Raw genomic sequence first — 22,073 nt, forward strand, 5'->3', positions numbered from 1 at the left:
CCTTTAAAATAAATCCTAACCTAAGTCACAAATACACCTAACACTACACTATCAATAAATTAATTAAATAAATTAACGACAATTATCTAAAGTAAAATACAATTAAATAAACTAAACTATAGTACAAACCCCCCCCCCACTAAATTACAAAAAATAAAAAATTACAAGAATTTTAATCTAATTACACCTAATCTAAGCCCCCTAATAAAATAAAAAAGCCCCCCAAAATAATAAAATTCCCTACCCTATACTAAATTACAAAAGTAATCAGCTCTTTTACCAGCCCTTAAAAGGGCTTTTTGCGGGGCATTACCTCAACGTAATCAGCTCTTTTACCTGTAATAAAAAATACAAGACCCCCCCAACATTACAACCCACCACCCACACACCCCTACTCTAAAACGCACCCAATCCCCCCTTAAATAAACCTAACACTAACCCCCTGAAGATCACCCTACCTTGAGCCGTGTTCACCCAGCCGGGCCGAATTCTTCATCCAATCCGGGCGATGTGGTCCTCCATCCGGCAGAAGTCTTCATCCAAGCGGGCCAGAAGAGGTCCTCCATCCGGCAGAAGTCTTCATCCATCCGCGGCTCCATCTTCAAGACCTCCGACGCGGAACATCCTCCTCGGCCGACGGACTAACGACAAATGAAGGTTCCTTTAAATGACGTCATCCAAGATGGCGTCCCTCGAATTCCGATTGGCTGATAGGATTCTATCAGCCAATCAGAATTAAGGTAGGAAAAATCTGATTGGTTGATGCAATCAGCCAATCGGATTGAAGTTCAATCCGATTGGCTGATTGGATCAGCCAATAGAATGTGAGGTCAATTCTATTGGCTGATCCAATCAGCCAATCCGATTGAACTTCAATCCGATTGGCTGATTGCATCCGCCAATCGGATTTTTCCTACCTTAATTCCGATTGGCAGATAGAATCCTATCAGCCAATCAGAATTCGAGGGATGCCATCTTGGATGACGTCATTTAAAGGAACCTTCATTCGTCGTTAGTCCGTCGGCCGAGGAGGATGTTCCGCGTCGGAGGTCTTGAAGATGGAGCCGCGGATGGATGAAGACTTCTGCCGGATGGAGGACCTCTTCTGCCCCACTTGGATGAAGACTTCTGCTGGATGGAGGACCTCTTCTGGCCTGCTTGGATGAAGACATCTGCCGGATGGAGGACCACATCACCCGGATTGGATGAAGAATTCGGCCCGGCTGGGTGAACATGGCTCAAGGTAGGGTGATCTTCAGGGGGTTAGTGTTAGGTTTATTTAAGGGGGGATCGGGTGGGTTTTAGAGTAGGGGTGTGTGGGTGGTGGGTTGTAATGTTGGGGGGGGGTCTTGTATTTTTTATTACAGGTAAAAGAGCTGATTACTTTGGGGCAATGCCCCGCAAAAAGCCCTTTAAGGGCTGGTAAAAGAGCTGATTACTTTTGTAATTTAGTATAGGGTAGGGAATTTTATTATTTTGGGGGGCTTTTTTATTTTATTAGGGGGCTTAGATTAAGTGTAATTAGATTAAAATTCTTGTAATATTTTTTTATTTTTTGTACTATAGTTTAGTTTATTTAATTGTAGTTAATTTATTTAATTAATTTATTGATAGTGTAGTGTTAGGTGTATTTGTAACTTAGGTTAGGATTTATTTTACAGGTAATTTTGTAATTATTGTAACTAGGTAGCTATTAAATAGTTATTAACTATTTAATAGCTATTGTACCTAGTTAAAATAAATACAAAGTTGCCAGTTAAATACATATAAATCCTAAAATAGCTACAATGTAACTATTAGTTATATTGTAGCTATATTAGGGTTTATTTTACAGGTATTTACTTTTAAATAGGATTAATTTATTTAATTATAGTAATTTTATTTCGTTTTATTTAAATTATATTTAAGTTAGGGGGGTGTTAGGGTTAGACTTAGGTTTAGGGGTTAATAACTTTATTATAGTAGCGGCAATGTTGGGGCGGGAGATTAGGGGTTAATAATTGTAGGTAGGTGGCGGCAACGTTGGGGGGGGGCAGATTAGGGGTTAATAAAATTTATTATAGTGTTTGCAAGGTGGTATTGCGGCGGTTTAGGAGTTAATACATTTATTATAGTGTCGGCGATGTCCGGTCGGCAGATTAGGGGTTAATAAGTGTATGTAGGTGGCGGCGTCGTTGGGGGGGGGCAAGATTAGGGGTTAATAAATATAATGTCGTGTCGGTGATGTTAGGGGCAGCAGATTAGGGGTTCATAGGGATAATGTAGGTGGCGGCGATGTCTGGTCGGCAGATTAGGGGTTAAATAATTTTATTATAGTGTTTGCGATGTGGGGGGGCCTCGGTTTAAGGGTTCATAGATAGTTTATGGGTGTTAGTGTACTTTGTAGCACTGCAGTTAAGAGCTTTATGTTCCGGCGTTAGCCCATAAAACTCTTAACTACTGACTTTTAAATGCGGTAGGAGTCTTGGAGGTAGAGGCTCTACCGCTCACTTTCTCCAAGACTTGTAATACCAGCGTTAGGCAAATCCCATTAAAAAGATAGGATACACAATTGACGTAAGGGGATTGGCGGTAGCCAAAACTCGCGGAAGAAAAGTGAGCGGTACACCTGTACCTGCCTGACTCGTAATACCAGCGGGCGTTAAAAAGCAGCGTTGGGACCTCTCAACGCTGCTTTTTAAGGCTAATGCAGAACTCGTAATCTAGCCGTAAGTTTTTAAATTACATTAAAACATTTTCGTTTTACATTTTGTTGTACCTTTAACAGCAAACATTTACCCCATGTCTGCTAATTCAATAAATAACAAATATGTAAGGAAACCCCATGTCTGCTAATTCAATAAATAACAAATATGTATGGATGAATTCACATTATTTTCCTATCCAAGACGCATAAGGCTACACCCATAAATATAATGTTAAATCAGAACCCTCTATCTATAGCACTGCTGCATGTATGATGCCACTACATTAGATGGATCCATATATTCCTCTGCATTTAATCTGTACTCTGTCAGCTATGACCAGACACCCCATGATGTCATGCAGTTAGACGATCATGTAGTGCCTGGAAAGTGTCAGAGTTGATGAACAAAGATCAGAGCACCTAAGGGAGCAAATAATCTCCCAGGGACTTCTGAAGGAGAGGGATGGGGTGATAATTATATCTATCCCATCAGTAACAAAATCATGATTTCAAGCACTTTTTTTTGGTAAATGTAAACCCGTTTTATTATTATGAACAGACAGAATAAAACAGCTGACCAGTTTGACTGTACTGTGCAAACAGCTAGCTGACCATCTGTTTAATAAAAGTATATTAATCTTTGTGCTGGGTTTAAAACAAGACAAGTAGTTTTAAAGGGACACAGTAGTGTGATTTTTTTTTTATTCACTCCATTATTTTTTTTCTACCCGGAGTGTATTACATTTTTTCCAAATAGCTTGTTAACCTTTATTTTGCCATTAGAAATAGCTGATTTGCCTGTTGAAACTGACACCTATACTGACAAAATCAGTACAGCTGTAGTAGTTATAGAAAAACTATGTAAACAAAAGGATGCAGAAGAAATTGCACTCCCAGTTAGGGTTGGGGAGAAAAGTACTTCTACTTTGTGTATACAGAGATAGAGAGAGAGAGAAATAATGACACCTGCTGTCCCTGCAAGCTCAGCTTTTTGATTGGGTTGTGGTTTCAATTAGCAAAAACGGCTATTTCATATCAAAAAGAGGAGCAATTCCCCATACATTTTAAACTTTGTAGCTGGTATAATAAGTAATTGAAAACATATTAAGCAGAAATTACTTTTACAGTATACTGTCACTTTATGGTACACTTAATTTAAACAAAATACATAGATGTTTAATGAAGACACCTAGAAATAGCAATGAAAATTGGCTGCTAATTTACCAAAATTAATGTTTGCATAATTACAAAAACTATGTTTGCTAGGCTAAGTTATGTACTTACCAAATTATTCCTCCCCAAAAGAAAGAGAAGAAAACATAGAATGCCAAGGAGCCCCAAATAACTAAATGGTTCATCCATGTCCAGTAGCGTGTATCTAATGCAAGCTGAAAAGATATGCACCTATTATTTTATAAAATAAGCTATTCCATTGTATTAAACAGAACAAACATGTTTTACATTTACCATGAGGTTTAAAATCTTTACTAAAGGCTTCTAACAAAAAGTGTAAAGTCAGCAGTCCTGCTCATTTCTGGGGCTGCCAATACTGCACTTTTGTTAGCTTATATCATGTGCTTTCACTTACCACATACAATTGTAAATGCAATAATATATTTAGTGCAATTGGTTAATAAGCTGCATGGGATTTGTCATTAATAGAATCTTTCCGAGAAGTATTAAAGACTGCTCCTTTTTTTCAAATAAGTATCCTCCAATTCTGGTTCAGTCTAACTTAAAGGGATAGGAAAACATAATTTATGCTTACCTGATAAATTTATTTCTCTTGTGGGGTATCCAGTCCACGGATCATCCATTACTTGTGAGATATTCTCCTTCCCAACAGGAAGTTGCAAGAGGATCACCCACAGCAGAGCTGCTATATAGCTCCTCCCCTCACTGCCATATCCAGTCATTCGACTGAAACAAGCCGAGAAAGGAGAAACCATAGGGTGCAGTGGTGACTGTAGTTTAAATTAAAATTTAGACCTGCCTTAAAAGGACAGGGCGGGCCGTGGACTGGATACACCACAAGAGAAATAAATTTATCAGGTAAGCATAAATTATGTTTTCTCTTGTAAGGTGTATCCAGTCCACGGATCATCCATTACTTGTGGGATACCAATATCAAAGCTAAAGTACACGGATGAAGGCAGGGACAAGGCAGGCTTAAATGGAAGGAACCACTGCCTGAAGAACCTTTCTCCCAAAAATAGCCTCCGAAGAAGCAAAAGTATCAAATTTGTAAAATTTTGAAAAGGTATGAAGCGAAGACCAAGTCGCCGCCTTGCAAATCTGTTCAACAGAAGCCTCATTTTTAAAGGCCCAGGTGGAAGCCACAGCTCTAGTAGAATGAGCTGTAATCCTTTCAGGGGGCTGCTGTCCAGCAGTCTCATAGGCTAAGCGTATTACGCTCCGAAGCCAAAAAGAAAGAGAGGTTGCCAAAGCTTTTTGACCTCTCCTCTGTCCAGAGTAAACAAAAAACAGTGTAGATGTTTGGCGAAAATCCTTAGTCGCTTGTAAGTAAAACTTCAAAGCACGGACCACGTCCAGATTATGTAAAAGACGTTCCTTCTTTGAAGAAGGATTAGGACACAATGATGGAACAACAATCTCTTGATTGATATTCTTGTTAGAAACTACCTTAGGTAAAAACCCAGGTTTTGTACGCAGAACTACTTTATCTGAATGGAAAATCAGATAAGGAGAATTACATTGTAAGGCAGATAACTCAGAGACTCTCCGAGCCGAGGAAATAGCCATCAAAAACAGAACTTTCCAAGACAAAAGTTTAATATCAATGGAATGAAGGGGTTCAAACGGAACCCCTTGAAGAACCAAGTTTAAGCTCCATGGGGGAGCAACAGGTTTAAACACAGGCTTGATTCTAACCAAAGCCTGACAAAAAGCTTGAACGTCTGGAACTTCAGCCAGACGCTTGTGCAAAAGAATAGACAGAGCAGAAATCTGTCCCTTTAAAGAACTAGCTGATAATCCTTTTTCCAAACCCTCTTGGATAAAGGACAATATCCTAGGAATCCTAACCTTACTCCATGAGTAATTCTTGGATTCACACCAATAAAGGTATTTACGCCATATATTATGGTATATTTTCCTGGTGACAGGCTTTCGTGCCTGTATTAGGGTATCAATGACTGACTCGGAGAAGCCACGCTTTGATAAAATCAAGCGTTCAATCTCTATGCAGTCAGTCTCAGAGAAATTAGATTCGGATGATTGAAAGAACCTTGTAGTAGAAGGTCTTGTCTCAGAGGCAGAGTCCATGGTGGAAAGGATGACATGTCCACTAGGTCTGCATACTAGGTCCTGCGTGGCCACGCAGGCGCTATCAAGATCACCGATGCTCTCTCCTGTTTGATTTTGGCAATCAGTCAAGGGAGCAGAGGAAACGGTGGAAACACTTCCCGATGGAGTTCCCACTCCCCCGGATGAAAAGTCTGATGACTTAGAAAATCCGCCTCCCAGTTCTCTACACCTGGCATATGGATTGCTGATAGGTGGCAAGAGTGAGTCTTTGCCCAGTGAATTATCTTTGAGACTTCCAGCATTGCTAGGGAACTCCTGGTTCCCCCTTGATGGTTGATGTAAGCCACAGTCGTGATGTTGTCCGACTGAAAGCTGATGAACCCCAGGGTTGCTAACTGAGGCCAAGCTAGAAGAGCATTGAATATTGCTCTTAACTCCAGAATATTTATTGGGAGGAGTCTCTCCTCCTGAGTCCATGATCCCTGAGCCTTCAGGGAATTCCAGACTGCACCCCAACCTATAAGGCTGGCATCTGTTGTTACAATTGTCCAATCTGGCCTGCGAAAGGTCATACCTTTGGACAGATGGACCCGAGATAGCCACCAGAGAAGAGAATCTCTGGTCTCTTGATCCAGATTTAGCAGAGGGGACAAATCTGTGTAATCCCCATTCCACTGACTGAGCATGCATAGTTGCAGCGGTCTGAGATGTAGGCGCGCAAATGGCACTATGTCCATTGCCGCTACCATTAAGCCAATTACTTCCATAGACTGAGCCACCGAAGGGCGCGGAATAGAATGAAGAACACGGCAAGATTTTAGAAGCTTTGATAACCTGGACTCTGTCAGGTAAATCTTCATTTCTACAGAATCTATCAGAGTCCCTAGGAAGGAGACTCTTGTGAGTGGGGATAGAGAACTCTTTTCCTCGTTCACCTTCCACCCATGTGACCTGAGAAATGCCAGAACTATGTCCGTATGTGACTTGGCAATCTGAAATATTGACGCCTGTATCAGGATGTCGTCCAAATAAGGGGCCACTGATATACCTCACGGTCTTAGAACCGCCAGAAGCGATCCCAGAACCTTTGTAAAGATTCTTGGAGCTGCAGCTAACCCGAAGGGAAGAGCCACAAATTGGTAATGCCTGTCCAGAAAGGCAAACCTTAGGAACCGATGATGATCTTTGTGAATCGGTATGTGAAGGTAAGCATCCTTCAAATCCACAGTGGTCATGTATTGACCCTACTGGATCATAGGTAGGATGGTCCGAATAGTTTCCATTTTGAACGATGGAACTCTGAGGAATTTGTTTAAGATCTTTAGATCCAAAATGGGTCTGAAGGTTCCCTCTTTTTTGGGAACCACAAACAGATTTGAATAAAACCCCTGTCCCTGTTCCGTCTGTGGAACTGGACAGATCATTCCCATAATTAGGAGGTCTTGCACACAGCGTAAGAATGCCTCTTTCTTTATCTGGTTTACAGATAATCTCGAAAGGTGAAATCTCCCTTGAGGGGGGGAAGCTTTGAAGTCCAGAAGATATCCCTGAGATATGATCTCCAACGCCCAGGGATCTTGAACATCTCTTGCCCACGCCTGGGCGAAGAGAGAAAGTCTGCCCCCTACTAGATCCGTTACCGGATAGGGGGCCATTCCTTCATGCTGTCTTAGAGGCAGCAGCAGGCTTTCTGGCCTGCTTGCCCTTGTTCCAGGACTGGTTAGGTTTCCAGCCCTGTTTGGATTGAGCAAAAGTTCCCTCTTGTCTTGTAGCAGAGGAAGTTGATGCTGCACCTGCCTTGAAGTTTCGAAAGGCACGAAAATTAGACTGTTTGGCCTTTGATTTGGCCCTGTCCTGAGGAAGGGCATGACCCTTACCTACAGTAATGTCAGCAATAATTTCCTTCAAACCAGGCCGAATAGGGTCTGCCCCTTGAAGGGAATGTTAAGTAATTTAAGCCATAGCGCCCTACGCGCCTGGATGGCGAATCCAGAATTCTTAGCCGTTAGTTTAGTCAAATGAACAATGGCATCAGAAACAAAAGAATTAGCTAGCTTAAGTGTTCTAAGCTTGTCAAGTATTTCAGTCAATGGAGTAGCTGTCTGAAAGGTCTCTTCCAGAGACTCAAACCAGAACGCCGCAGCAGCAGTGACAGGCGCAATGCATGCAAGGGGCTGCAGGATAAAACCTTGTTGAATAAACATTTTCTTAAGGTAACCTTCTAATTTTTTATCCATTGGATCTGAAAAAGTACAACTGTCCTCGACAGGGATAGTGGTACGCTTTGCTAAAGTAGAAACTGCTCCCTCCACCTTAGGGACCATCTGCTATAAGTCCCGTGTGGTGGCGTCTATTGGAAACATTTTTCTAAAAATAGGAGGGGGGGGGGAAATGGCACACCGGGTCTATCCCACTCATTATTAATAATTTCTGTAAACCTTTTAGGTATTGGAAAAACATCAGTACACACCGGCACTGCATAGTATTTATCCAGTCTACACAATTTCTCTGGTACTGCAATTGTGTCACAGTCATTCAGAGCAGCTAACACCTCCCCAAGCAATACACGGAGGTTCTCAAGCTTAAATTTAAAAGTAGAAATATCTGAATCAGGTTTCCCCCGAATCAGAAATGTCACCCACAGACTGAAGCTCTCCTTCCTCAGCTTCTGCATATTGTGACGCAGTATCAGACATGGGCCTTAAGGCATCTGCGCGCTCTGTACTACGTCTAACCCCAGAGCTATTGCGCTTTCCTCTGAATTCAGGCAGTCTGGCTAATACCACTGACAGGGTATTATCCATGATTGCCGCCATGTCCTGCAAAGTAATCGCTATGGGCGTCTTTGATGTACTTGGCGCCATTTTAGCGTGAGTCCCTTGAGCGGGAGTCAAAGGGTCTGAGACGTGGGGAGAGTTAGTTGGCATAACTTCCCCCTCGCCAGAATCCTCTGGTGATAAATGTTTTAAAGATAAAAGCTGATCTTTATTGCTTAAAGTGAAATCAATACATTTAGTACACATTCTCATATGGGGTTCCACCATGGCTTTTAAACATAATGAACAAGGAGTTTCCTCTATGTCAGACATGTTTATACAGACTAGCAATGAGACTAGCAAGCTTGGAAAACACTTTACATCAAGTTAAACAAGCAATATAAAAAACGTTACTGTGCCTTTAAGGAAAACAAATTTTGCTAAAATTTGAAATAACAGTGAAAAAAGGCAGTTAAACAAACTAAATTTTTACAGTGTATGTAACAAGTTAGCAGAGCATTGCACCCACTTGCAAATGGATGATTAACCCCTTAATACAAAAAACGGATTAACAAATTGAAAAAAACGTTTTTTAAACAGTCACAACTGCCACAGCTCCACTGTGGCTTTACCTTCCTCAAAATACGACTTTTGAAGCCATTTGAGCCCTTCAGAGATGTCCTAAAGCATGCAGGGGACTGCTGAGGGAAGCTGAATGTCTCTGTCTGTAATTTTAACTGCGCAAAAAAGCGCTAAAATAGGCCCCTCCCACTTATATTACAACAGTGGAAAGCCTCAGGAAACTGTTTCTAGGCAAAAATCAAGCCAGCCATGTGGAAAAAATTAGGCCCCAATAAGTTTTATCATCAAAGCATATATAAAAACGATTAAACATGCCAGCAAACGTTTTATATTGCACATTAATCAGAGTATATACCTCTGATAGCAAGCCTGATACTAGTCGCTATTAAATCACTGTATTTAGGCTTAACTTACATTAATCCGGTATCAGCAGTATTTTCTAGCAAATTCCATCCCTAGAAAAACTTAAACTGCACATACCTTATTGCAGGATAACCTGCACGCCATTCTCCCTCTGAAGTTACCTCACTCCTCAGACATATGTGAGAACAGCAGTGGATCTTAGTTACTTCTGCTAAGATCATAGAAAAACGCAGGCAGATTCTTCTTCTAAATGCTGCCTGAGATAAAATAGTACAACTCCGGTACCATTTAAAAACAATAAACTTTTGATTGAAGAAAAAACTAACTATATTACACCACTTTCCTCTTACTACCTCCAGCTATGTTGAGAGTTTGCAAGAGAATGACTGGGTATGGCAGTTAGGGGAGGAGCTATATAGCAGCTCTGCTGTGGGTGATCCTTTTGCAACTTCCTGTTGGGAAGGAGAATATCCCACAAGTAATGGATGATCCGTGGACTGGATACACCTTACAAGAGAAACCCATTTTGTTTTCTTTCATGATTCAGATAGAAAGTTGTTTAACTCTAATTTACTTCTATTCACATTTTTTTGTTCTTTTGGTATCTTTTGTTAAAAAGCAGAGAATGAAGCAAATTTGATAACAGAAATAAATTGGAAAGTTGTTTAAATCTGTATGCTCCATTTGAATCGTGAAATATACATCTTGGGGTTTTATGTCTCTTTATCCCATTTCTGGAGCACGACTTGGCAGCGGTTTTGCAAGAATGTTATCCATTTGCAAGAGCACTAGATGACAGCACTATTTACTGTCATGTAGTGCACAAGATGCTACCTAGGTATCTCTTCAACAAAGAATACCATGGGAACACAGCAAATGTGATCATAGAAGTAAATTGGAAACGTTTTTGGGCTTCATATCCCTTTAACACTGGTGGTATCAGGGCCACACCTTCATATGTTATCATGAGCATGAAGAAATTGGTTTATCAAATGTAGGGACCTTGTCTTCCAAATATTTGTATGATAACAAATGTAGTACAATTTGTTCAGTACCAAAGCCATTTTACACAGCCGTTTACATTATATAACATAATTATTATGTGTGTCCCGCATTAAAATACTTTAAATGACTTTATATATAATGCCCTTATTTAGCAAAAGAGTTGAAAACTAACAAAATGTTATTATTGTGTTTCTAATGTGAAATATCCCCCTTACCTTAAAGGTAACTGTAAACACTAATGTAGTGAACACAATTGTTCCAAATGTCCAGTTTCCAAATACCTGAAAAGTAGAACAAAACAGGTCTTGATTTTTTTTAATTAAGAAAGGGTATAACTCTCAGTGTTAATAAAGAAAAACAATTGTACCAAAAACACATTAATTATTCAACACAGCAATAAAAAAAACAACAAAAAGTACAGATACGCAGAAATCCAGGATTAACAGCAGAGACCTCATTTACTGGCCGCTGATGTTGTACTAATGAATAGTTAGTTTAAGTAAGGTATAAGATATGGAAGAGACAATGTGATAAATGCCACATTAAAGAGAAATAACAAATTAAAAAAAAACTGCAGGGAAACAACCCATTTAAATATTTTGCTGCCATTGCTTTAGATTCAGAGGATTAGAAGTAGCTGAAATTTATTGTATTTATTTAAAAGGGACACTAAACCTATTTTTTCTTTTTCTTTCATGATTCAGATAGAGCATGCGATTTTAAGCAACTTTCTAATTTACTTCTATTATCAATTTTTCTTCATTCTCTTGCTATCTTTATTTAAAAAGCAGGAAAGTAAAGCTTAGGAGCCGGCCCATTTTAGGTTCAGCACCCTGGATAGCGCTTGCTTATTGGTGCCTACATTTAGCATTAGTTAAGCAAGCGTAACTATCTGAACCAAAAATGCGCCGGCTCCTAAGCTTTACATTCCTGCTTTTTAAATAAAGATAGCAAGAGTACAAAGAAAAATTGATAAAAGGAGTAAATTAAAACGTTGTTTACAATTGTGTGCTCTATCTGAACCTTTGAAGAAAAAATGTGTCAGGTAGGAGGCTGATCTCTACACTAAAGCTAAAAATTAACCCTACAAGCTCCCTAATTAACCCCTTCACTGCTGGGCATAATACAAGTGTGGTGCGCAGCGGTATTTAGCAGCCTTCTAATTTCCAAAAAGCAACGCCAAAGCCATATATGTCTGCTATTTCTGAACAAAGGGGATCCCAGAGAAGCATTTACAACCATGTGTGCCATAATTGCACAAGCTGTTTGTAAATAATTTCAGTGAGAAACCTAAAGTTTGTGAAAAAGTTAATGATTTTTTTTTATTTGATCGCATTTGGCGGTGAAATGGTGGCATTAAATATACCAAAATTGCCCTAGATCGATACTTTGGGTTGTATACTAAACTAAAGCTGAAATATACCAAAATGGGCCGATATTAATACGTTGGGATGTCTACTAAAAAAAAATATATACATGTGAAGGGTTATTCAGGGATTCCTGACAGATATCAGTGTTCCAATGTAACTATCGCTAATTTTGGGGAAAAAATGGTTTGGAAATAGCAAAATGCTACTTGTACTTATTGCCCTATAACTTGCAAAAAAGCAAAGAAAAAGTAAACATTGGGTATTTCTAAACTCAGGACAACATTTAGAAACTATTTAGCATGGGTGTTCTTTGGTGGTTGTAGATGTGTAACAGATTTTGGGGGTCAAAGTTAGAAAAAGTGTGTATTTTTCCATTTTTTCATCATATTTAATATTTTTTTAATAGTAAATTATAAGATATGATGAAAATAATGGTATCTCTAGAAAAGTCCATTTAATGGCGAGAAAAACTGTATCTAATATGTGTGGGTACAGTAAATGAGTAAGAGGAAATTTACAGCTAAACACAAACACAGCAAAAATGTAAAAATAGCCTTGGTCCCAAACGGTCAACAAATGGAAAAGTGCTCTGGTCACTAAGCGGTTAATTCTTTAGATATCCTTTGTTGAAGAAATAGCAATGTACAAAGGTGAGCCAATCACACGAGGCATCTATGTGCAGCCACCAATCCGCAGCTACTGAGCCTATCTAGTTATGCTTTTCAGCATAGGATATCAAGAGAATGAAGCAAATTAGACAATAGAAGTAAATTAGAAAGTTGTTTAAAATTGCTTGCTCTTTCTAATTCATGGAGAGAAAAAAATTGGGTTTCATGTCCCTTTAATATCAAAATCTCAAGATGTTTACTTGGCTTTTAATTCAAACTAAAATGAAAATGTGGTATAACACACTCTATATAACACATATATGACCCTTTTATATAATAGATATATTTTAACATCTCTTTCAGTTGTGTTTAATATCCCTTTAAGGTAGAAGAAACACAACTGAAAAAAATACTCCTTAGTGAATAAATCCTATAAGGCAACTGCAAGAGGGAAATTCAGCTTATGGTAGTGTACAATTTCCTGGTGGCTGAACATTTAATAGAATGATAAACACAGGTAATATTAGGCAACGTACAGAAAACAGAATTTATGCTTACCTGATAAATTACTTTCTCTTGTGGTGTATCCAGTCCACGGGTTCATCCTTTACTTGTGGGATATTCTCCTTCCTAACAGGAAGTGGCAAAGAGAGCACACAGGAGAGCTGTCCATATAGCTCCCCCTCTAGCTCCACCCCCCCAGTCATTCGACCGAAGGTTAGGAAGAAAAAGGAGAAGCCATAGGGTGCAGTGGTGACTGTAGTTTAAACTAAAAATCTACCTGACTAATAGCCAGGGCGGGCCATGGACTGGATACACCACAAGAGAAAGTAATTTATCAGGTAAGCATAAATTCTGTTTTCTCTTGTAAGGTGTATCCAGTCCACAGGTTCATCCTTTACTTGTGGGATACCAATACCAAAGCTTTAGGACACGGATGAAGGGAGGGAACAAGACAGGTACCTTAAACGGAAGGCACCACTGCTTGTAAAACCTTTCTCCCAAAAATAGCCTCCGAAGAAGCAAAACTATCGAATTTGGAAAATTTGGAAAAAGTATGCATCGAAGACCAAGTCGCTGCCTTACAAATCTGTTCAACAGAAGCCTCATTTTTAAAAGCCCATGTGGAAGCCACTGCCCTGGTAGAATGAGCAGTAATTGTTTCAGGAGGCTGCTGGCCAGCAGTCTCATAGGCCAGACGGATGATGCTTTTCAGCCAAAAGGAAAGAGAGGTAGCAGTCGCCTTTTGACCTCTCCTCTTACCAGAATAGATAACAAACAATTAAGTTGTTTGTCTGAAATCCTTAGTTGCTTGTAAATAGAACTTTAAAGCACGAACCACATCAAGATTGTGTAACAAACGTTCCTTCTTCGAAGAAGGATTAGGACACAGAGAAGGAACAACAATTTCCTGGTTAATATTCTTATTAGACACAACCTTAGGAAGAAAACCGGGTTTGGTACGCAAAACTACCTTATCTGCATGGAACACCAAGTAAGGTGAGTCACACTGTAAAGCAGATAACTCTGAAACTCTTCGAGCAGAAGAGATAGCTACCAAAAACAAAACTTTCCAAGATAAAAGCTTAATATCTATGGAATGTAAAGGTTCAAACGGAACCCCTTGCAGAACTGAAATAACTAAATTCAGACTCCATGGCGGAGCCACAGGTCTATAAACAGGCTTGATTCTGACTAAAGCATGAGTAAACGCTTGAACGTCTGGTACCTCCGCCAGACGTTTGTGTAACAGAATAGACAAAGCAGATATCTGTCCTTTTAAGGAACTAGCTGACAATCCTTTCTCCAATCCATCTTGGAGAAAAGACAATATCCTGGGAATCCTAATCTTACTCCATGAGTAACCCTTGGATTCGCACCAACAAAGATATTTTCGCCAAATCTTATGGTAGATTTTCCTGGTGACAGGCTTTCTAGCCTGAATCAGGGTATCGATAACCGACTCAGAGAAATCACGCTTAGATAGAATTAGGCATTCAATCTCCAAGCAGTCAGACGCAGAGAAATTAGATTTGGATGTTTGAAAGGACCTTGAAGTAGAAGGTCCTGCCTCATTGGCAGAGTCCATGGTGGAACGGATGACATGTCCACTAGGTCTGCATACCATGTCCTGCGTGGCCACGCAGGCGCTATTAGAATCACCGACGCCCTCTCCTGCTTGATTCTGGCAACCAGACGAGGAAGGAGGGCAAACGGTGGAAACACATAGGCTAGATTGAAGGACCAAGGCGCTGCTAGAGCATCTATCAACACCGCATGGGGATCCCGGGACCTGGACCCATAAAGAGGAAGTTTGGCATTCTGACGGGACGCCATCAGATCCAATTCCGGAGTGCCCCATAGCTGAGTCAGCTGGGCAAATACCTCCGGGTGGAGTTCCCACTCCCCCGGATGAAAAGTCTGAAGACTTAGAAAATCCGCCTCCCAGTTGTCTACTCCTGGGATGTGAATTGCTGAGAGGTGGCAAGAGTGATCCTCCGCCCACCTGATTATTTTGGTTACTTCCATCATTGCTAGGGGACTCCTTGTTCCCCCTTGATGGTTGATGTAAGCTACAGTCGTGATGTTGTCCGACTGAAATCTGATGAATTTGGCCGCAGCTAGCTGAGGCCATGCCTGAAGAACGTTGAATATCGCCCTCAGTTCCAGAATGTTTATCGGGAGAAGAGCTTCTTCCCGAGACCATAAGCCCTGATCTTTCAGGGAGTCCCAGACTGCACCCCAGCCCAATAGACTGGCGTCGGTCATTACGATGATCCACTCTGGTCTGCGGAAACACATTCCCTGAGACAGGTGATCCTGAGACAAACACCAGAGAAGAGAATCTCTGGTCTCCTGGTCCAACTGTATTTGAGGAGACAAATCTGCATAATCCCCATTCCACTGTTTGAGCATGCATATTTGCAGTGGTCTGAGGTGTATCCGTGCAAAAGGGACTATGTCCATTGCCGCTACCATTAGTCCGAATGTCTCCATGCACTGAGCTACAGACGGTCGAGGAATGGAATGAAGAGCTCGGCAAGTAGTTAAGAGTTTTAACTTTCTGACCTCCGTCAGAAATATTTTCATTTCTACCGAGTCTATTAGGGTTCCTAGGAATGGAACTCTTGTGAGGGGGGAGAGAGAACTCTTTTTGACGTTCACCTTCCACCCGTGAGACTTCAGAAAGGCCAATACAATTTCCGTGTGAGACTTGGCTCTTTGGAAAGTCGACGCCTGAATTAAGATGTCGTCTATGTAAGGCACCACCGCTATGCCCTGCGGTCTTAGAACCGCCAGTGGGACCCTAGCACCTTTGTGAAAATTCTGGGAGCAGTGGCCAACCCGAAAGGAAGAGCCACAAACGGATAATGCTTGTCCAGAAAGGCGAACCTGAGAAACTGGTGATGATCTCTGTGGATAGGAATGTGCAGATACGCATCCTTTAGATCCACGGTAGTCATATATTGACCCCCCTGGATCATTGGTAAGATTGTCCGAATGGTCTCCATCTTGAATGATGGGACTCTGAGGAATTTGTTTAGAATTTTGAGATCCAGGATTGGTCTGAAAGTTCCTTCTTTTTTGGGAACCACAAACAGGTTTGAGTAAAAACCCAGCCCTTGTTCCACAATTGGAACTGGGTGGATCACTCCCATGGTATGTAGGTCTTCTACACAGCGTAAGAACGCCTCTTTCTTTGTCTGGTCTGTAGACAAACGAGAAATGTGGAACCTTCCCCTTGGAGGGGAGTCCATGAATTCTAGAAGATATCGCTGGGATACAATCTCTAAGGCCCAGGGATCGTGTACATCTCTTGCCCAGGCCTGAGCGAAGAGAGAGAGTCTGCCCCCCACTAGATCCGGTCCCGGATCGGGGGCTACCCCTTCATGCTGTCTTGGAGGCAGCTGCAGGCTTCTTGGCCTGTTTACCCTTGTTCCAGCCCTGGTAAGGTTTCCAGGCTGCCCTGGGTTGTGAAGTGTTACCCTCTTGCTTTGCAGCAGGGGAGGATGAAGCAAGACCGCTCCTGAAATTTCGAAAGGAACGAAAATTATTCTGTTTGTTCTTAGTCTTAAAGGACTTGTCCTGAGGGAGAGCATGGCCTTTTCCCCCAGTGATTTCTGAGATAATCTCTTTCAATTCAGGCCCGAAAAGGGTCTTTCCTTTGAAAGGGAGGTTCAGTAGTTTGGATTTTGACAACACATCGGCCGACCAGGACTTTAGCCATAGCGCCCTGTGCGGCCGAATGTCGAAACCTGAATTCTTTGCCGCTAACTTAGCTAGTTGGAAAGCGGCATCTGTGATAAAAGAATTAGCCAGCTTAAGAGCCTTAATTCTGTCCATAATGTCCTCATATGAGGTCTCCGTCTGAAGCGCATCTTCCAGCGCCTCAAACCAGAAAGCAGCTGCAGTAGTTACAGGAACAATGCACGCTATAGGTTGGAGAAGAAAACCTTGATGAACAAAGATTTTCTTAAGTAAACCCTCTAATTTTTTATCCATAGGGTCTTTAAAAGCACAACTGTCCTCAATTGGTATGGTTGTGCGTTTAGCAAGTGAAGAAACAGCCCCCTCCATCTTAGGGACCATCTGCCACGAGTCCCGCGTGGTGTCAGATATGGGGAACATTTTCTTAAAAACAGGAGGGGGGACAAACGGAATACCTGGTCTATCCCACTCCCTTGTTACTATATCCGCGATCCTCTTAGGGACCGGGAACACATCAGTGTAAACAGGAACTTCTAGGAACTTGTCCATTTTACACAATTTCTCTGGAACCACCAAAGGGTCACAGTCATCCAGAGTAACTAATACCTCCCTGAGCAATAGACGGAGGTGTTCTAGTTTAAATTTAAAAGCCAACGTATCAGAGTCTGTCTGAGGAGCAACCTTTCCCGAATCGGAAATTTCTCCCTCAGACAGCACATCCCTCGCCCCCATTTCAGAGCGTTGTGAGTGTATATCGGATACGGCTACTAAAGCGTCAGAATGCTCATAATCTGTTCTTAAAACAGAGCTATCCCACTTTGCAGGTAACACGGGCAGCTTAGATAAAAATACTGAAAGGGTATTATCCATAACTGCCGCCAAATCTTGTAAGGTAAAAGAGTCAGACGCGCTAGAGGTGCTAGGCGTCGCTTGAGCGAGCGTAACTGGTTGTGACACTTGGGGAGAGGTCAACGGGCTAACCTCATTACCTTCTGTCTGAGAATCATCTTGGGGCACATTTTTAAGTGCAACAATATGGTCTTTAAAGTGTATAGACATATCAATACAAGTGGGACACATTTTGAGAGGGGGTTCCACCATGCTTCTAAACACATTAAACAAGGATTTTCCTTGGTGTCAGACATGTTTAACAGACTAGTAGTAAGACAAACAGGCTTAGAAATCACTTTAATCAAGTAAAAACACACTTTGCAAAAAAACGTTACTGTGCCTTTAAGAGATAAAAAAGGCACACAATTTTCCAAAACAGTGAAAAATGCACCAAACTTTTTGAAATTTTCACAGTATGTACCTAAAGAATTGGTAAGATTGCACAACTAGCAAGAAAAACGATTAACCCCTTAATGCCCAAACCGGATCAATAGTAAGCTAACAGACCGGTTAAAACAACTTTAGCACCTTGCCACAGCTCTGCTGTGGCCCTACCTTCCCTTAGGAGTCAGATTTATTGGGGAAAAGCTTCTTATGGGTCCTCAAACAGTAGCAGGAGCCTCCATGTGAACACAGCCTGAAGATCTAGTCAAACTAACTGCGCATCTGAGGCACGAAATTAGGCCCCTCCCACCCTACTCCGGTGCAGTGAGGCCTAAGAAAACACTCCTAAGAGTTATAATATTAGCCATGTGGGTAACAACCCCTGTAAGAAACCCAAAGGGGCCTTCAAAGTGTCTCAATAAACAATCTTTTCTAATAAAAACCATTTGCCATAAAAAAGTGTCAACTTGCCATAAAATAGTGTCAACCAGCATAAATTAGCCCTGTTATGTAAGCTTGTAATTCCATACTTAGTCTCTGAATAAAGCTTACCCTTCCCTCATGGGGATCTTATCAGTCCTTTTCTAGCATTATCACAGTCTTGTCTAGAAATAAATGACTGAACATACCTTATTGCAGCCTAACCTGCAAACCGTTCCCCCCAACTGAAGTTTTCTGGTACTCCTCAGTCCTTTGTGGGAACAGCAGTGGATTTTAGTTACAACATGCTAAAATCATTTTCCTCCCTGCAGAAATCTTCATCTCTTTTTTGCAGGAGAGTAAATAGTATAAACCGGTACCATTTAAAATAACAAACTTTTGCTTGTAGAACAAAAACTACAAATCTAACACCACATTCACTTTACCCTTCCGAGAGGGACCCTATTGCTTAGAGCCGGCAAAGAGAATGACTGGGGGGTGGAGCTAGAGGGGGAGCTATATGGACAGCTCTGCTGTGTGCTCTCTTTGCCACTTCCTGTTAGGAAGGAGAATATCCCACAAGTAAAGGATGAACCCGTGGACTGCATACACCTTACAAGAGAAAGTAATGGTACTCAACCAAGAACATGTAAAGATAAACAATTAAAGCATTGTCTTCACTTGTGGGTTAATATATTGTGTGCTCTCTGTGCTAAATGCTGTGGGGTAGCAGCTATACTATTGAGCAATCTGTAGCTACTGGGCCAGACCTGTTTGCTTTATCTTTTTTTCATATTTGATAAAGAACAATGCTAATATTTAGTTAAACACAATATTTTAAATCATGTATTTTGCATAGATATTAAGTGGCAGTTGTTTGTCAGAGAGGTGCAGATATTAATATGCCCTGATATAAATAGTCCTTTTGTAAAAGGCAACATTAACTATAGACAAGAAAAAAGACAGATGCGCCACATGGCCCAATATTGTTTGTTCCACACAATATATACAATATAGTTGTGCCAAATCAAACTCACAATATTAGGAGCACTCCAAATAGTGCAATAGAAGCAGTCTGGGATCTATAAGAGTCACCCAGCAGACCACCCAACAGACTATATGACAAGGCTTCCACAGGAGGCGAAACACCCGAGTAAAGCCTATTACTTTTATACAGAAACACTTGCTATTGTGTTATTTTTTGGGTCATTTTTTTGTCCACTGGATACTCGGGTGTTTCGCCTCCTGTGGAAGCCTTGTCATAGTCTGTTGGGTGATTGTATTGATCCCTTCCTACCTGAATAGCATCATTGGAGATGCTACACCGAATTTGAGTATATTTCTTAACATATACACCACTGTTCTTTGGGTCCAAACTGTACTAGGCCATATAGGCACCTCTGTGTCTCCTTGTATCTTTATACTACAGATTATCCATCTCTACCCAAGAGGTCAGTCTGCTGGGTGAATGTTATAGATCCCAGACTGCTTCTATTGCACTATTTGGAGTGCTCCCAAGATTGTGAGTTTGATTTGGCACAACTATATTGTATATATCGTGTGGAACAAACAATATTGGGCCATGTGGCGCATCTGTCTTTTTTCTTGTCTATAGATTACCTTCATAGGATCCAGGCAGGGTCCCCTACAGATTGCTGCCTTGAACATCTCCACTCCACCTTAAGAGACTCTCTTTACATCTTCTATTACAGTTTGAAATCCTTTTATCACTGGATCAATATTGTATTATTAGTGATAATATTGTTCATATAGTTCATACTTTTATAATATATCCTGCCTAGACTGGGTTCCTAGTACCAATTATCATATATATTATATAGACAGTCTGATTGAATATATCTGTTAACTGCATATCTTATATATATATATCTTATATCTACTTTAGGGCGCCCCCTATCATATAGAAACATTAACTAAACAGCTATTTAAAGGGACATGAAATACAACATTTTTAAATAACTTTCCAATTTACTTATATTATCACATTTTCTTTTTTACTTGTAATCTTTTGCTGAAAAGCAGGGACATGAGCTCAGGAGCGTGCATGTGTCTGGTGCACTATATGGTAGCAGTTTTGAAAGAATGTTATCCATCTGCAAGAGCACTAGATGGCAGCACTATTTCCTGTCATGTAGTGCCCCAGACATGTGCACGCTACCTATCTAGGTATCTCTTCAACAAAGAATAACACGAGAGTTACGCAAATTTGATAATAGCGGTAACTTGGAAAGTTTTTAAAAATTGGATGATCTGGCCTCTATTTAGCAAAGTCTGGCGGACCTGATCCGACAGTGCGGATCAGGTCCGCCAGACCTCGCTGAATGCAGAGAGCAATACGCTCTCCATATTCAGCATTGCACCAGCAGCTCACAAGAGCTGCTGGTGCAGTGCCGCCGCCAGCAGGGAGGTGTCAATCAACCCGATCATACTCGATCGGGTTGATTTCCGGCGATGTCTGTCCACCTGCTCAGAGCAGGCGGACATGTTATGGAGCAGCGGTCTTTGTGACCAATGCTTCATAACTGCTGTTTCTGGCGAGTCTGAAGACTTGCCAGAAACACGGGCCGTCAAGCTCCTTTTGGAGCTTGATAGATAGGCCCCTCTATCTCAATCCCGAAAGAAAAAAAACATAATTTATGTAAGAACTTACCTGATAAATTCATTTCTTTCATATTAGCAAGAGTCCATGAGCAAGTGACGTATGGGATATACATTCCTACCAGGAGGGGCAAAGTTTCCCAAACCTCAAAATGCCTATAAATACACCCCTCAAAACACCCACAATTCAGTTTAACGAATAGCCAAGAAGTGGGGTGATAAGAAAGGAGCGAAAGCATCAAAAATAAGGAATTGGAATAATTGTGAATAATACTTTATACAAAAAAATCATAACCACCACAAAAAGGGTGGGCCGAATGGACTCTTGCTAATATGAAAGAAATGAATTTATCAGGTAAGTTCTTACATAAATTATGTTTTCTTTCATGTAATTAACAAGAGTCCATGAGCTAGTGACGTATGGGATAGCAGATACCCAAGATGTGGAACTTCCACGCAAGAGTCACTAGAGAGGGAGGGATAAAATAAAGACAGCCAATTCCGCTGAAAAATAATCCACAACCCAAATCAAAAAGTTTTAATCTTATAATGAAAAAAAACTGAAATTATAAGCAGAAGAATCAAACTGAAACAGCTGCCTGAAGTACTTTTCTACCAAAAACTGCTTCAGAAGAAGAAAAAACATCAAAATGGTAGAATTTAGTAAAAGTATGCAAAGAAGACCAAGTTGCTGCTTTGCAAATTTGATCAACAGAAGCTTCATTCCTAAAAGCCCAGGAAGTAGAAACTGACCTAGTAGAATGAGCCGTAATCCTTTGAGGCGAGGACTTACCCGACTCTACATAAGCATGATGAATCAAAGATTTTAACCAAGATGCCAAAGAAATGGCAGAAGCCTTCTGACCTTTCCTGGAACCAGAAAAGATAACAAATAGACTAGAAGTCTTTCTAA

At 40.9% G+C, this 22,073-nt stretch overlaps 1 protein-coding gene across 1 annotated transcript in view; it reads right to left on the minus strand.

Moving 5' to 3' along the window:
- The window catches only part of ATP11C (ATPase phospholipid transporting 11C), a 345,758-nt gene that overhangs the window by 24,358 nt on the left and 299,327 nt on the right, over positions 1–22,073 (minus strand). The window contains 2 exon segments of the mRNA XM_053699245.1: positions 3,971–4,074; positions 10,875–10,940. Of these exon segments, the coding sequence (XP_053555220.1) occupies positions 3,971–4,074; positions 10,875–10,940 (170 nt within the window).

Source organism: Bombina bombina, chromosome 1 (genome assembly GCF_027579735.1).
Source record: "Bombina bombina isolate aBomBom1 chromosome 1, aBomBom1.pri, whole genome shotgun sequence".
Lineage (NCBI taxonomy): Eukaryota > Metazoa > Chordata > Amphibia > Anura > Bombinatoridae > Bombina > Bombina bombina.